The sequence below is a fragment of the Gavialis gangeticus genome, unplaced genomic scaffold, assembly GCF_001723915.1.
Source record: "Gavialis gangeticus isolate Ggan-Ray unplaced genomic scaffold, GavGan_comp1, whole genome shotgun sequence".
Classification (NCBI taxonomy): Eukaryota; Metazoa; Chordata; order Crocodylia; family Gavialidae; genus Gavialis; species Gavialis gangeticus.
The window spans coordinates 175204577-175219892 of record NW_017729022.1 but is presented as its reverse complement, the minus strand read 5'-3'; the positions used below and the strand labels follow the sequence as shown (position 1 = coordinate 175219892).

The 15316-nt window shown below is 39.6% G+C and overlaps 1 protein-coding gene across 5 annotated transcripts in view; it reads left to right on the top strand.

Annotated features, from left to right (window-relative positions):
- Nucleotides 1-15316, top strand: part of CDC42BPA (CDC42 binding protein kinase alpha) — a 457009-nt gene that overhangs the window by 416450 nt on the left and 25243 nt on the right. For all 5 annotated transcript variants that reach the window (XM_019516554.1, XM_019516553.1, XM_019516552.1 and 2 more), the window contains 7 exons: nt 1492-1708; nt 2990-3052; nt 3771-4364; nt 6312-6409; nt 9609-9693; nt 13150-13273; nt 14679-14796. In XM_019516554.1, the coding sequence (XP_019372099.1) occupies nt 1492-1708; nt 2990-3052; nt 3771-4364; nt 6312-6409; nt 9609-9693; nt 13150-13273; nt 14679-14796 (1299 nt within the window). The remainder of the gene's footprint in view (nt 1-1491; nt 1709-2989; nt 3053-3770; nt 4365-6311; nt 6410-9608; nt 9694-13149; nt 13274-14678; nt 14797-15316) is intronic.

The following is a 15316-nucleotide window of genomic DNA, read 5'->3' as shown; positions in this document are numbered from 1 at the left end:
CATCTCTTCCCCTAGGTCATGTTGTAGTAATCGTCTCTACTCTAATTTCTGAGCCCCCATTGTAGGCAAACGTTTACAGAACAACTGAAAAAGAACACAAAAGACATGGGAGAGAGATCTTATATTTTAGAAAGACATCCCCACATTTGTCATTTCTCCTCTCCTGACACTGAGTGTCACAGCTAAGACGTTCCTGGGAGTTCAGAGCCTTTAGAAAGTGTAGTTCTTCTTGGGGCTCTTTACATTATTGTAGAACTTCTTAAAGTTTTACAGAGGCAACAGAAATAGCCTGGCAAAGAAACATACATTAAAAAATTAAATATATTTAGCCAGTGAAGGGTAAAGAACATTAACTATAACAAAGCTGGACTCAGTTATTTGGAGTGATTAAAAATACACTCATATATTTTCCCTTGCCCAAGCCCAGTTTCCAGAGAGAATAAAACATAAGTAAAAAGCATTATTTTTGTAGAGTCCTCCATAATTTATTCTCAAGCAGCTCCCAAAGTAACATCAACTGTTACTTGAAAGGCAAATAGTCAGATGCAAGGCTTGAGCTGGTACCTGACACCCAATAAGAGAAATGAATAACAAATAATAAGTAAAATGATAAATAAATAGCTTCATCTAGAGCCCTCCTCTCTGAGTTTTTAGTATGCCCCCCATGTCTCTTCAAGTTACAGCGTTTCTCAACAGACTAGCCACTGCACACATCTACAGGAATATTATGACACTTGAAGGATTTGACTTTGGTGATTTTAGCCAGAGTGGATCATGGAATGTTTTTTGGAAATGTTCTTGCAGAATTTTCTCTTATTTATTCGACTGAATAACACTGGGATTTGTTCTGAAGGGAGACATTTACCTTTGCATAAGGCATGGGGTGGTGGTAGATAATAATGAATAGGAGAGAGAACAAGTTAAAGCTAATATTGTAATACGCTTATGAATTAGATTGCTGGATTAACAGCCACCAGCATAGAGTTGAATTCTTCGGTACCTTGAGTTTGATACTGGATGTCATTTCCAGCAAGTGACCTTTTTCATTTTTGCATAGAATCAAGAAGTTCATCTATTTGAAAAAGTTACCAAGTCATAGTTCCCATTACATTGATACTAACAAGAATTGTTTGTCTGTAACAAATGTAGAATAGATTTTTCAGAAATACTTGGTAAGAATATTTTTCCTTAGTAAACTACCATAAAACATAGATACCCTACCTAATTTACAATGGAAATAAGTTATGTAGGAGGTAGCAGATCCATTTTTTTTTCCCAGAAGGTTATTGAATACAGCCATCTTCACTGAATTATTTTAACTTGGAATTTCGGGTGCTATAAAGCAGGTTCTCAGTTGATTGGGTATAGCCAAAAATGTACAGTTGGTGTATAATTAAAAAGATAGTATAGTCATGTTCTTCTGCATCAACAGCTACTGATAAATTCTTTTATTTGCTTGTTTGTTAAAACACATTTTTTACCATGTTTCAGGTTACAGCTTCCCAGCTCTCTGCATCCAGTAATAAGTGCTCGATCCTGATTCTTGCAGACAGTGAGAATGAAAAAAGCAAGTGGGTAGGGGTGCTGAATGAATTGCATAGGATTCTGAAGAAGAACAAGCTGAAGGATCGGTCAGTCTATGTTCCCAAAGAGGCTTATGACAGCACCCTACCTCTCATCAAAACAACCCAGTCAGCAGCAATCATAGGTATGAAGCTGATGATCTGCAATAAACATTTTTGGGTATGATTTGGCATAATTGAATGCTGACACTTTGGTGCTTTCCTTTCTTAGATATGCACCAAGGCTGTGATATCAGGCAATTGAGTTACAAATCTTGTTTTTGTTCAGTTAAGTTCAAACAATGATAAATCGGGGTGGTCAAAGTGCTTAAGGTGCTATACTAAGATTGCATTCTTTCCTTATTCACATCCCACCTTTAATACAGTGACACAGAGGCTGGAGTGGATGGCCAGGTACAGACATGACACTTTTACCAGTATAAATGATCAGAAACCAGCCTGTACCCATAACAGAACAAGTTCAGTACACATAAACTGGTTTAAAAATGCTGGAAACTGATCTAAGATTTGCCCCCCCACACCCAAAAAGCAAATGTGTGTTCTGTTCACTACCTATCTAAACTACTCCGCATACAAAAAACTGCAACTTCGATTGAGTCTATCTCAGGGATTTTAAATGTCTGTACCTAAGATGATTGTCTGTTAGCAAAAGATAGATACATCTAGGGCCCTCTGTTTTCTCCCATGCTCTAAAACTAAAAGAAAATTCAAAATGTGGCATTCAAGGTATGCTGAAAGCCTTACCACTTCAAGCATTTCAGCTAGATAAATATAATGCTAGAGAGCAAACTAGAAGGAGTGATTGGCTTGATTAAATGGTTTATGTGACTCTTCTGTTTATAACTTCTATATAACATCAAAACAGATGTTAACAACTGGCCATGTACAACATTGTTTTCTGCAAACACACCTCTGTCCAAGGCAGTTAAACTAGCCCAACAATTCAGATGCATAAAGCACTCTCCAGGACCAAAGACACAGCTTCCTACTAGTATTCCTGTTCTTTTGGGGTTCAGAAAGCAAGAACCTAAGTCAGAGGATCAATCTGGATCTTGTACAACAGCTGTATAGTTGCGTGTGGCTTGATTATTTAAATGTGACTTTCTGTTTGTCTGCTCTAAAGCAAGTATCAATGCTTAAAAGTGCTCTGAACAGTTGTTACGAATAATGTTTCGTGATGACATTTCTGCTGATGTGAGAACTGGCAAAAGGCTTTCAGCCGTTTGTAAGAAAAACAAAAATAAGTGTTGCTTTCTGTTTTCTTTAACTTTTATTGGATTTGGCCATTTATTAATTTATGTATTTATTATGTTTGACAGAACTTTGTGTATTAATTCAGACAGATGTCATTATCTTCTTTTGTTTGAAGCAGTGTGTCCAAAAAATGCCTTTTTTTAATGTCATAGATCATGAAAGAATTGCTCTGGGGAATGAAGAAGGGTTATTTGTTGTTCACATCACCAAAGATGGTAAGAAATCCCAAACTGTAATAACTGTGCTAATATTTAATGTGAGGAGTTGAAAAAGTGACTGTAATATCTTCTAGATCCAGGTGACTAAATTTGCAGTTCCAAAGATTTCATCAGTAACTGCCAGCTGGGCAACCTCCCATGTGGGAGCTCATAACCAGCCTATTCCATGATCTTTCTGTCTCTAGCATCATTGCCAGTAATAAAGATCCTGCAACTGGAGTATAGCTGAAGATTTGGTTACACCAGGCAGAAAGGGCTCTGCAAAATTAATGGAAATAACAGCTTGTAAATTAATCAGAGGTAGCACAAAGGTGCAGACATTTACTGCTGAATTAGCTTCTTTTTTTTACTCAGTCACTTTTGTGACTTACAGGCACCCTTTAAATTAACAGCTTTCACACCCCATTTGCTGTTAGCACTACACAAGAATCTGCTCTTTCTTCCACCCTCAGGTGTGATGTGGAAGGGCTCCAGTTTTACAGAACATAGATAATCTTGCCTTCATTCCAAAAGAGGACATTGGATTGCTAACAGAAAAACAATGGAAAAATAGTTTTACTGGTATTATAACACTGAGACAATGTTTATTATATCAAAGCAATCAGTGTAGGGATTTGTTTGTTTTATAATACGCCTTAAAATAAACCTTTTTGAAGGAGCTGTTTAATCTGTATGCATGTTAAGATTGATTTACATCAGGACTTTATTTTTGTAGAGATTATTCGTGTTGGTGACAATAAGAAAGTTCATCAGATCGAGCTCATCCCAAATGAACAGCTCATAGCAGTGATCTCAGGACGAAACCGTCATGTACGGCTTTTTCCTATAGCAGCCTTGGATGGAAGAGAGACTGAGTTTTATAAACTAGCAGAAACAAAAGGTTGCCAGACAATAGTTTCCGGACAAGTGCGCCATGGGGCCCTTACTTGCCTGTGTGTGGCTATGAAAAGACAAGTCCTCTGTTATGAACTAAATCAGAGTAAGACACGTCACAAAAAAATTAAGGAGATCCAAGTCCAGGGAAACGTCCAGTGGATGTCGATCTTCAGTGAGAGGCTGTGTGTGGGTTACCAGTCTGGATTCCTCAAATATCCCTTGCATGGAGAAGGGAACCCATATAGTTTGCTCCACCCAGATGACCACACACTATCATTTATCTCACAGCAGCCAACTGATGCCATCTGTGCAGTCGAAATATCAAATAAAGAATATCTGCTGTGTTTTAGCAGCGTAGGGGTTTATGTTGACTGCCAGGGTCGAAGATCTAGACAACAGGAATTGATGTGGCCTGCAACTCCATCCTCTTGCTGTAAGTGTTTCAGTGCATTTTAATACATATGCTTATTAATACCGTGGTTGTACTTGCAGGGTGGACACAGTGTCCTACTTGCATTAGCAGAAACACTTAATAAATAAGTGTATTATCTAAAATAGAGCCTGAGTCACGAATTCCAGTCATACAGCCTGATTCTGATCTTGCACCTATTAGCTGTATACCTGAGCAAGAGACCTCCCTTGATGTAAAAGAAGAAGAGTAGTGACTCAAGATTTTCAGTAATTAGGTGGCATGATTTTCAAACTACTTAAAATGCTCAATGCCTACTAAGATTCACAGAACTTACCTGCACTTAGCACTTAGAATTAGGCCACTTTCATTTGGGTGCCTAAATATCAGTCCCAAATCTAAAACTTTTGGTCAGCATGAGGAGCCAGGCTTTCTTTAAGTTCATAGTCATTGGTGTTCAGGTTTAATAAAATATTGTTGGTTTTCTCTCTCTCCATTTTCTCTTTCTTTCCCTCATTTTCCTTCTGCCCTCTTCATGCTCACCCATTTCCTCATCCTTTCCCCCATCTTCTACCAACCCCCCCCCCAAAAAAAAATAAGTTTGTCAAAGAGATGGCATTAAGAAGGATCCAATGCAGAAAATCATCTTAGTTGAAACCTGCCAAAAAGTTCTCTGTTAGAGTCAGTGCATGTTTTTCAAGGACATGACTTTCAGCTTACAAGGAGGAAAAAGAGCATGCCTTTTCTTACTTCTGTAAAGGGCTGATTTAATTTAAAATTAGTTTAAAGCATCCAGAAGTCCCCAAATTAGCCAATTGATAAGCACATTATTATTCATCTTGTGTGTTTGGTTTGTTTATTAATACTTTTTCATCATGGAAATTTTCCTTCACCATGAAGGTAGCTTGCTTATGTCCTGCACCACCCGAGTGCAGTCTCTGTGGCTGTTGAAAGAGAAACATGTCCTTTATTTCTCAACCACAAGATGGAGACTAGCACTTTTGGGCCAAAGCAAGGGGGAAATGGACAATGGATGTGTTGAAGAACTTACTAGTACATCACTATTACCAAGGCTGCCCAGAGTGGTTATTAGCAACTCCAAAAAGGTTTTTGCTTATGTGGAGCAAGTTGATACTCTAATTGCAGTTCTACTGGATTAACATCCAGTCACAAATAGTGCCAACAATTATCATAAATTGAGACCTTTGGTAATCTTAACAGAAGGGTAGAATAGTGTTAGGTATGGGAATACAACTCCCCTGTCACCAGAAGAAATAGCTAATGAAATGTGCCAGATTGGTAGCCATAATTAGTACAGACAAAATGCTAGTGAAATATGCCAGATTGGTTAAAACCTGGAAAATAGGAAATACTTAAAACCACATGAGATGGGAAATGTGAATCTTAAGCATATCCATGGTTTCTTGTTCTAACTCATGTTCCTTTAGGATGTGATCCAGTACCAGAAACTACAATTTTCATTTCAAACTCTAGTTAAGGTCACTCCATGACAACCATGTATTTGCCTATCTCATCATTTCATTTACAAAGTCTGAGCACTCAAAAGCAAGGAAAGTAGTGGCTAAGGGCATACTGATAGAAGTCAACATCTCAGAGTAGATTCTCAAGGATTTATAGCCCAAAATAGTTTGTTTCAGCAAAGACTGGAGAGGATAAATATTTTTCTTTACCTTCAGAATAAATGTTATGGGCATTTTGAGGCAACATATTTTCCAATCAAAAGTTATAGGGTTGCCAAAATAGGGCTTTGTAATGGAAATTGATTGCATCGTACCTGTGGAAAGGCTACTGCCTCTGGAATTGGATGCTATCCCAGTGTTCTCAGAAATGCTTTCAGTTCTTGAATTGTGTTTTTAATAAAGGGAGCAAAATGTTTCTTAAGAAATTCTGTTATGCGCACTCTCTTTTGTCTACATGCCCATGACAATATATTTAATCCTTCTGTCTCAGGTTATAATGCACCATACCTCTCAGTGTACAGTGAAAATGCAGTTGATATCTTTGATGTGAACTCCATGGAATGGATTCAGACTGTTCCACTCAAGAAGGTAACTAGCTGTTGACAATGAGCAGCTAAGGAGTTTTGTTAGTCTTTGGAAAATCTAAACCAGCCAGTGGCACAGGTTTCACAAGTGGCAAAGGCAGCTTCTGTGTGTGGCGCACAGCAGATTTGGGAGGAGACAAACAACAGAGTGACAGAGAGGTCTGGGAGCAGAAAGCAGAGCATCAGATGAAGTAGGAAGCACAGGGCAGGAAGCAAAAAACTGAACAGCAGATGAGGTAAAGGGAAGGGGTCAGAGCAGCATTCAGAGATGGTCCAAGGCTAATTTTTGGCATGCCTGACAAAAAAAGCTGGCCCCCACTGATATAAATAAATGCATCTAAAAAGCTTATTGCAGCTAAGATGCAATGCAGCATTGTTGATGGTTGCTTGAATATACTGAAGAAGTGGTTGCTAATACTGAAAATAAAGAATAGTCATGTATGTCATTTGAAAACTGAGGCTGCTTTGGCTGCAGTTTCGTCATTGCAGATGAGAGATAAAACAATACCCAAAAGAGTCTTTTATTCTAGAATAGTAATCTCTGCATATTGGTTACATGTAGTTTCAGAGAGCCTGGTTGTATCTATGTTGCTACTGTAAAATGAGAGATTAGAGAGTGAAAAGCTTTTTAAAAGATGCTTACCTTATAATTTCAGTACCTTAGAACTGTCTGAATGAGAAACACTGGTACAAATTCTGATAAACCAAATGCTTTATGCTGAGGAGGAAGAGACATATTTTTCCTTGCAAAAGCACAGTATATCACAGCAAGGACCAGTTTTGTAGATAGAAAGAAGCCACTTTCCATTAAATGCACATAAGTATTAAAGAATTGAAGAGTGGCTGTGTGCCACACTTTGGGTTGGATTGATCATTGGGTACTTTACAGAAATATAACTCTGTTGATTTGGCTGTAGTGACAGCAGCATAACATTTCAAACCACCACAAACTTCCTTTGTGATACTGTCAAGTCTCAAGGCTTTGTCTACCCCATTTCTGTGCTGAACCTTAGACTGCTGCAAGGAAACAAGCTTGCTCTTGCCCGGCATGTGCCAAATCCCATAAAATAAGACAGCCGAGTCAGCTAAGAGGGGCCCTGAGTGCATGCCCCAATACCACTCTTGGGCTCTCTGTCTTGAGTATGCTACCCAAGACTGCTGTAAAGTAGCTAAGCTTGCCTCATTTCTGAGATTTGGTGCACACCAAGTGAGAGGCATGCTTATTGGCAGTAGTCCCAGGCACCGCACAGATGGCAGACAGCATTTTCATCTCTCTGCCTCAGTTCCCCCATCTGTAAAATGGGGGTAATAGTATTTCTCTATACCATGTTGCTCCTGTGGTTATAAATGGATTAAAGATTGTGAGGTGCTCAGATATGGTGACAGAGCCCATATAAGTACCTTATGGGGGGAGAGAGAGAGAGACTTAGACTCCTTAACTGTAAGAGCATCAGTATGTAGCTTGAAGTTATAAATTACTGTATTTTCCTGCATCCCACACACCCCTAAATAAGACGCAAACCTTGTTTGGGAGGGCAGAATAAAGAAAAAAAATTCTAGTCATGGCCACATGGAACAGGGACAGAGCCTGTTTCTCTCATTTGCCCTCCCTCTCCTGCTCAGGCAAAAGCAACAGTTTTAATTCTTGCGCAGTTGACTGCTCAGCCAAAAACTATTGCCAGCCTGGTAGTGGCTATGAAAGGGTTACATCCAGAACTGCTGCTAAAGACTGGACTCTGCCTCTCCTTCTGTGCAGCTGTGGCAGGGGAGGAAGAGAACTAGCAGCCATTTTCTGGCCTTTCTATGGTTCTATTCTGAGCAAAAAAATAAGCTTCTCTGTTTAAGACATGCACCCCAATTTTGGAGGGCTGGTTTTTGGGGAAAGGGTGAGTGTGGTATGCAAGTAAATATGGTAGTTCTTTCAAAGTCCAACCTTCTTCTGTGCATAATGTTCTGGTGGGTTAGTGTGATTAAGGTGCACCAGTTCCTGTAACTAGCTGCAAACAAGGGAGTGATGTGACTAGCACTATATCCAGTTGTCTTTGACACTTTAGGCTAAATGATTGTGCACCTGTTTTACAGCTTAATCAACTACAGGCAGCTTTTGGTATGAGTCCAGAGTATGACTTGAATTAACACTTTTAGAGCCATAATTGGGCACCTTAATCACTTTGTCACCACACACATCAAACCAGTACTTTACTAACTCTTAAAGCTAACTTACTCCATCCTTTGCATGTCAGATCTCAGAATTATTAAGTAGTCAAAGTATTTGCCTTACTGTTTATGAAAGTAAAATTTATAATCTATGGCTGATTTTAAATTTTCATACCACTGGTAAAACAAACATTGCTTTTCAGCAAGAGGGATGCTACAGCATGTAGGAGACTTAAAGATAACAATATGTTATAAAGAATTTATTCTTTAATACAGGCTACAGTCTAGAGGCAGTGAGCAGTAATCTTTTTGGAATCGAAACTACAAAAATCTATATGTCGTGATATTCTGCCATGTAGAATCATCAAGTTGCAAAACATCCTCAAGACATGAAAATAATGTCCCAACAGAGGCATGCCTTAGCATGAAAAAAAGGACTCTCCATGGCTGCCTATACACATGCTTGTTCACTTCTAATTGGAACACTACAATGTCAGGTCCCCCTCCCCCCCCGCGCGTTTCAAAATGGTCATGAATGCACTTGTCGAATAAGCTTTAGTTAAAGTGCCCCCGTGACCATTTTGAAATGCAGGGGGAGCTTAATCAATGAGATGGTGAGCTATTTTAATAAAAGCTGCTGTCCAGGAACCACTTTAATTATAATGCCTGACACTCCCACCTCCGAGCACATGTATAGGCAGCCCACGTATGTGAATGTTGAAACAGTTGGCTCTAGCCTGCCATCATTCAGTTATAAATTGACTTTTTATGTAGTTCACTGTGTGGAGGTTTTTCAAATGAAGCCTTAAAAACTGGTAACCATTAAAGGTCACTTGACACGTCTCACAAGAGCCAGGTAACCACATCTGACCTTAGCCAAAATCCACTTCTTCTAAACTACGTATGGCATGTGCTTTGCACTAATTGATTACCTCCAAGCTCAATGAATCTCAGTGAAGTTTGCTTTACATTGTAATGTTCTTTGGAAGAAAGGCATTATATAAATGTAAATTTTATTAAGATATTTCTTAATTAACTTGTTTCAGGTACGACCTTTGAATACAGAAGGATCACTGAACCTCTTAGGACTGGAGACAATTAGATTAATATATTTCAAAAATAAAATGGCAGGTGAGTAAGAAAGAGCAGTTTTTTTTAAATGGCATCTCGCTCTGTTCTGGGTCTTTGTATTGATGTGTTGACATTTTCTCATGGTTATTCATGAGCATCTTTTTTTGCAAGGTTCCTCCACTCTTCTTAATGTAAAATAATCAACAATAATGTCAGTCACAGATGGGTTTTGGCTTGGTTTTGTTTTCCCAGAATAATTCAGTGTGGTGCATGAGGACTTTATCTTTTGTCATAAAATTAATAGATTGTGACAAATGTTACATAAACATTAATAGCAGCAATAGTTATAATAGTATCCTAATCAAATACCACATTTTCTTGTATATAACCTACACCTTTTCCCCTCAACCCAGCTGGTAAACATTGGAGTGCACGTTATATGCAAGAAAAACAGATCCACTTGGGTCTGGAAACCTGGTGCAGCAGGAGCAGTGGCAGCATGAATGGCTGCAGATCTGGGAGCCACAACAATTAACCCTGCCACCACTACCCCACTGCCAAATTCAGGTTCCATATGTTCAAAACCAGCAAGTAGTCTTAGCCTTTTTTGGCATTGAGGTTCCTGCCATTCGGTTAACATTGCTAAAGATCTAATCCCTATACTTAAAAATAACTAGGCAAGCAACCTATTAGGAAAAGATCTACACTTTCCCCACAGATGTGCCAAAGATATCAGAGCTTAAGCATTTCATAAGAAGTAGTCTCTTTGGAGTGAGATATGAATGAAAAAGAACCTTTCATTGAATTTCCAGATGTTTGGCAGAATAAGATGCTTCTAGTGCTTTTAAGCAAGTACTGTCTTCCAAATGTCTTTGAGCAGTTTGGACCTCCTTAGCTATCAGGCTGTGTGATGACACCATCTAGATTTTGCTGGTGCTAAGAAAATAAATTTTAGATTGTGTAAATTTTAAAGGGCATTGAGGCCCTTGGCAAGTGTTAATTTAATGGTGATATGAGTTCTCAACGATCTCACAAGGTCTCTTCCAGCCCTAAACTTCTGTAAATCTGATCACAGACAGGGCCGTCCCTGGAGAAGGGGGAGAAAGGGGAGAATCAGGGTGGCCACCCCGGGCCCCGCGCTTTGTGGGGCTCCACAGTCAGTGCAGTATAGGTCCCTCCATTGCCGCCATGCGCCACTGCTGCTGAGTGCCGCCAGCTCTGCCACCGCCAATTGTTGTCAGCGCCAAGTGTTGCCAGCACTGTCTTGCCAGCTCTGGCGTCTCACCACCCCCTCCCACCTGGGCCCCGCACAGGCTGATATGCCTTGGGCTCTGCACACCCCTAGGGACAATTCTGATCACAGATACCAAAAATTGTTCATCCTGCCATGCCACATATGCATAGCAAAATGTGTGATTTGGGCACCAGATCACAATTATGCCCTGTCAGTACAGCTCCCTTTCAACTTGCCAGTATATGTAGAGCCCAGGATCATGATTGTCTCCCCCTGCTTGGCAGAGTCAAAGCTAAGCATGCAACTCTCAAGCACTGGGCAGGGAGAGAGAACATGAATCGCTCCATAAATAGAAGTTCTGCCAGGGCCCTGATTTTCTGTAGCATAAAGCAGAACCTATTTGAAAAAGCGCAGTAGAAAGATATTTTAAGAATACAGTGCAGTTACTGGAGTTCTACTGAAACATGATATAGTACCTATAGGAACCATGAAGAGTGTAAATCAAAAGAGATGCGTTTTTTTTGGTGAGAAATGGTCTTTATCTGAAATTGATGAGACAAAAATAGGAAAGAAACTGATTTTGAGTCACTAGCTTTTTTCTTTTTCAAGCAGTTAGAATATTCTATTTAAATAGGCTTGAAATAAGATAATGTTTGAGATAATTTAAGCAAAAGACATTTTTCCTCCACTATTTAACAGGAAATTTTTTTCCAATTCTACCCAATTTATATTGGTATTATTTCTTATTTGTATTGCAGTAGTTGTCTGTGCATTATACACGCATGCAGTAAAGGCAGTTTTTGTTCTTGATACCATAAATAGCATATCAAGAATAACAGCAGATAGCTGAAACAGCCATGTCATGCAGAAGTGGAGGAGAAGCCAGATGCCTGTGAAACTAACTTGTTTAGTGTAATTCCATAAATCAGTATACCTAACATATATACCCAGTGCAAACCCTTACAGCAAGGGGAGGCCAAGCTCCTTGCTGTACTATACCGTAATGCTAACACAGTACCTTTTCACCAGTGTTGGCAGGCTGGGGCCAGAACAGGGATTATATTTCTACCAGGAGAATTGCTGCTCTCCCAGTAGGAATTGCCAGCACACAGGCCTTTATTCAGTTTCTCACCAAGAAAATGTGCCCCAACTATGAAAAAGATCTTCCATCTTGACACCTGGAAGATCTGCCCCAGGAGAGTTTCTCTTGCTAAGGTGAATGCATATATACTTGACTCTTCTATGATCAGGAGGAGCTGAGCAATAGCTTTCCTTGTGCCTTCCCCAGAGTGGGGGAACTGAGGTCTGGGGAAGGTGCAGGGCCATTTCCACTCAGCCTGACTCCTCCCAGAGGAGCTGAGCTGCCACAGTCTTCATGTGACCAAGGAGATCCCAGTCAGGGGAAGACTCAGGAATCAGTGGCACCTGGACTTCTCCTGAGCAAGGGAAGAGCTGTAACTTCCCTACACCTTTCTCACACTGGGGACTTCACTGCTCTCCCAGCATTCCCCAGACTGGGGTGACCCTGCTAGGGAGCAGGGGACGTCTGCAGGCTGGAACACTGCTATGCTCCCTCTGTTGGGAAGATTTCTTTTGATGCAGATTTCCCAGAAATTTGCAGTGGTAGAAAAGAATGCCTGTCCATAACCCCTGTCTCTTCACAAAGAGCTTCCTTTTGCCTCTCACTATTGAGAAAACACACTGCAGTAGAGCACATGGATCTCCCTGAAAAGAGTAGAATACATTACCTTAATTATACCATCAGCAGCATCAATATGTATTCAGCAGTTATTATATAAGCATGGATCAAGGAAGTAGTTTGCTTTCTGTTGGTGACAGAAGAATCAGGGTTGTAACTAACTCTGAGGCAGCTATGAAATTATTCAGTTGCAAGTAACAGTTGCAGAATCAGCCCCTTATTGATTAAGCTAAGGTTTAGCCACATCTTTTCTGTTCATGGTATTTCTGCTATTTAGCTGAATCTTGCATTCTGTTTTTCCTGTGAACGTGACTCATGGAGCATGTCCCCCTCATGTGATGGTGAATGGTAGTAGTTGACAAAAGAACTCGCACATTTTTGGATACTTCTCTGAGGGCTTCTAAATTGATGAACTCGACCCTTCTGAACATCCAGCATCTTTATACAGTTGTACAGGGGAATAGTCAAGTGATTGTGATCCCCCAAAATTATACAGAACCTAAATAAAATGTCCCCCCCTCCCAAGAAGTGTAGTAAATATTTAATTAAGTGACTCACTGGATTTTTTTTATATTGTTTCCAGAGGGAGATGAACTGGTCGTTCCTGAGACATCAGATAATAGCCGAAAACAAATGGTTCGAAACATCAATAATAAGCGTCGTTATTCATTCAGAGTACCAGAGGAGGAGAGGATGCAGCAGAGGAGGTCGGTATTCAACCTATACTTGTCTTCTGTACATGCCTGTAGGCCCTGAAGGACTGTGTGTCTGATGTCAGTGTAGTATTTCATTTGTTAGAGAAAGTTATCAAACACCTACGCAGACATTTGTGTGTCTTCACCACTGTGTTTATTCTTGATGTACAATTTGTATTAATATCAGTCTGAATATGAATATGCACTGGATATTCAAGTACTTTGATTCCATTTTTAATAAACTCTTTATGTGAAACAGTTACTGTAACTTGGAATGCATGCCTCCACATACTGTATATACGTACATATGTGTGTGTGTGTGCATATACTGTATATATAAAGTTCTATAATAAACATTTTACAAAAGAAGATTATATTGCTAACTATGCATATGGATTAATTACTTTCAGACTCTGGTTCAACTTTTTTTTGTTTAGGGCTGTTCCCATGCCATTCTGAACAGTATTCCAAGGCAGCTGTTTTTTGCTAATGAATAATTGAACTGATGAGTCTTACGGAACGTTCATAAGCTTCCTCTAAATCACAGAGAAGTCACTGAAATGGTGGTGCTTCAGGGCAGGGTTTTATATAAAATGAAAACTCCTTACAGACTGTCACTTTAGAAAATATTTGAAATAAAGAATTGAGAAGGGTTTGCAGGGTTTATAATAGACTTAAGTGATGATGTTCGCATGAGATGATTTTGTCCGTAGAAGGTTGCCAGCTACTATGGTAATATATATCAAAAGAAATAAACATTTTTGTTCTCCAACTACCCATTCCTTCTCCTTAAAATATGGTTGACCTTCTGCTTTGCTTTCTGTTTGGCTTGAAGAAAAGCAACAGCTAGTGTGCTAAAATGCCATAGCTCTTGACTTTAAGTTTTCCAAGTTATTTGTGGTTATATCTTTTAAATTTTTATTTTATTTTGAGTTTTGAAAGGCATCCTTGACATTTTGGAGAGCTCTTAAAATAATTCTGACCACAGAATATGAAAGGTAGTGCAGTATTCTTCTAATTCTTCTTTTATCTTCTGTCCTTCATTTCCATCTCCATCTTTGCAGTATCAAGTCACCAGTGAGCCTGCTTCTGCACCTTTTCTTGAGTACTGTCTCAGCTCATGCTGGTTGTGCATTCCCTGTATCTCAGTAACTATTCAGATTTTTTATGGGTGTGGGCTGATAGCCTGCATAACAATGTTCCCTCCTTCCTGCCCCTTCTCCCACTTCCCCAAACTGGGGGCTGGCACAGGGCAATGTTGACAGCAAGGGCTGCCCTTCTGTTTAACATGGCCAAGTGTTTAGTCTATGAATTTTCATTTAAAATTAACTAAGTGGAGAATATATATCATTTGAATTGTTTTAATATCCATTTTCCTATTGAATAAAATATCTAAACTAAGTATTTTCTTTTGCAGGGAGATGCTACGAGATCCTGAAATGAGAAATAAATTAATTTCTAACCCAACTAATTTTAACCACATAGCACACATGGGTCCAGGAGATGGTATACAGATCCTCAAAGACCTGCCTATGGTGAGTGAGCGAGGGAACAGAGGTGGGAATGGATGTAACTGAGATTGCAGATAAGAGAAACGACAATCTGGCTAGTGTTTTCTTTGTATTCAAAATTTTTGCTCTTTGGATGAAAAATGTGACACAATAAAATGGGATCTAAACAATCTATTACAGCTGGAGCTCAGGCTTGAAATGTGTGTAAATAAATACTGGAGAAACAAATCATTGGTGCCTCCTGAATTATCTGCAGTCTGGAGTTTGGACACTTCTTTATGTGGCGCCCACTGTGGAAGTATTAGGATGGAGTTTCTTTCCTCCTAAGGCCAAGCAGCAGCTCTGGGCCTGCTTCTGCATTTTCAGGGCAGCAGTCACACCTGTGATATCCATTTTGACAGAGGGATTCCCTGGCTGTTTATCCCATCTCCCACTCTACCTTGCCATAAACCTGTTGTAGCCTGTGTCCCTACCCTATGTTACTACAGCTAGAACCTAGGTTTAGTCCATGCTGAAAATTCCCCTTTCCACTGGCTGCCAGGCT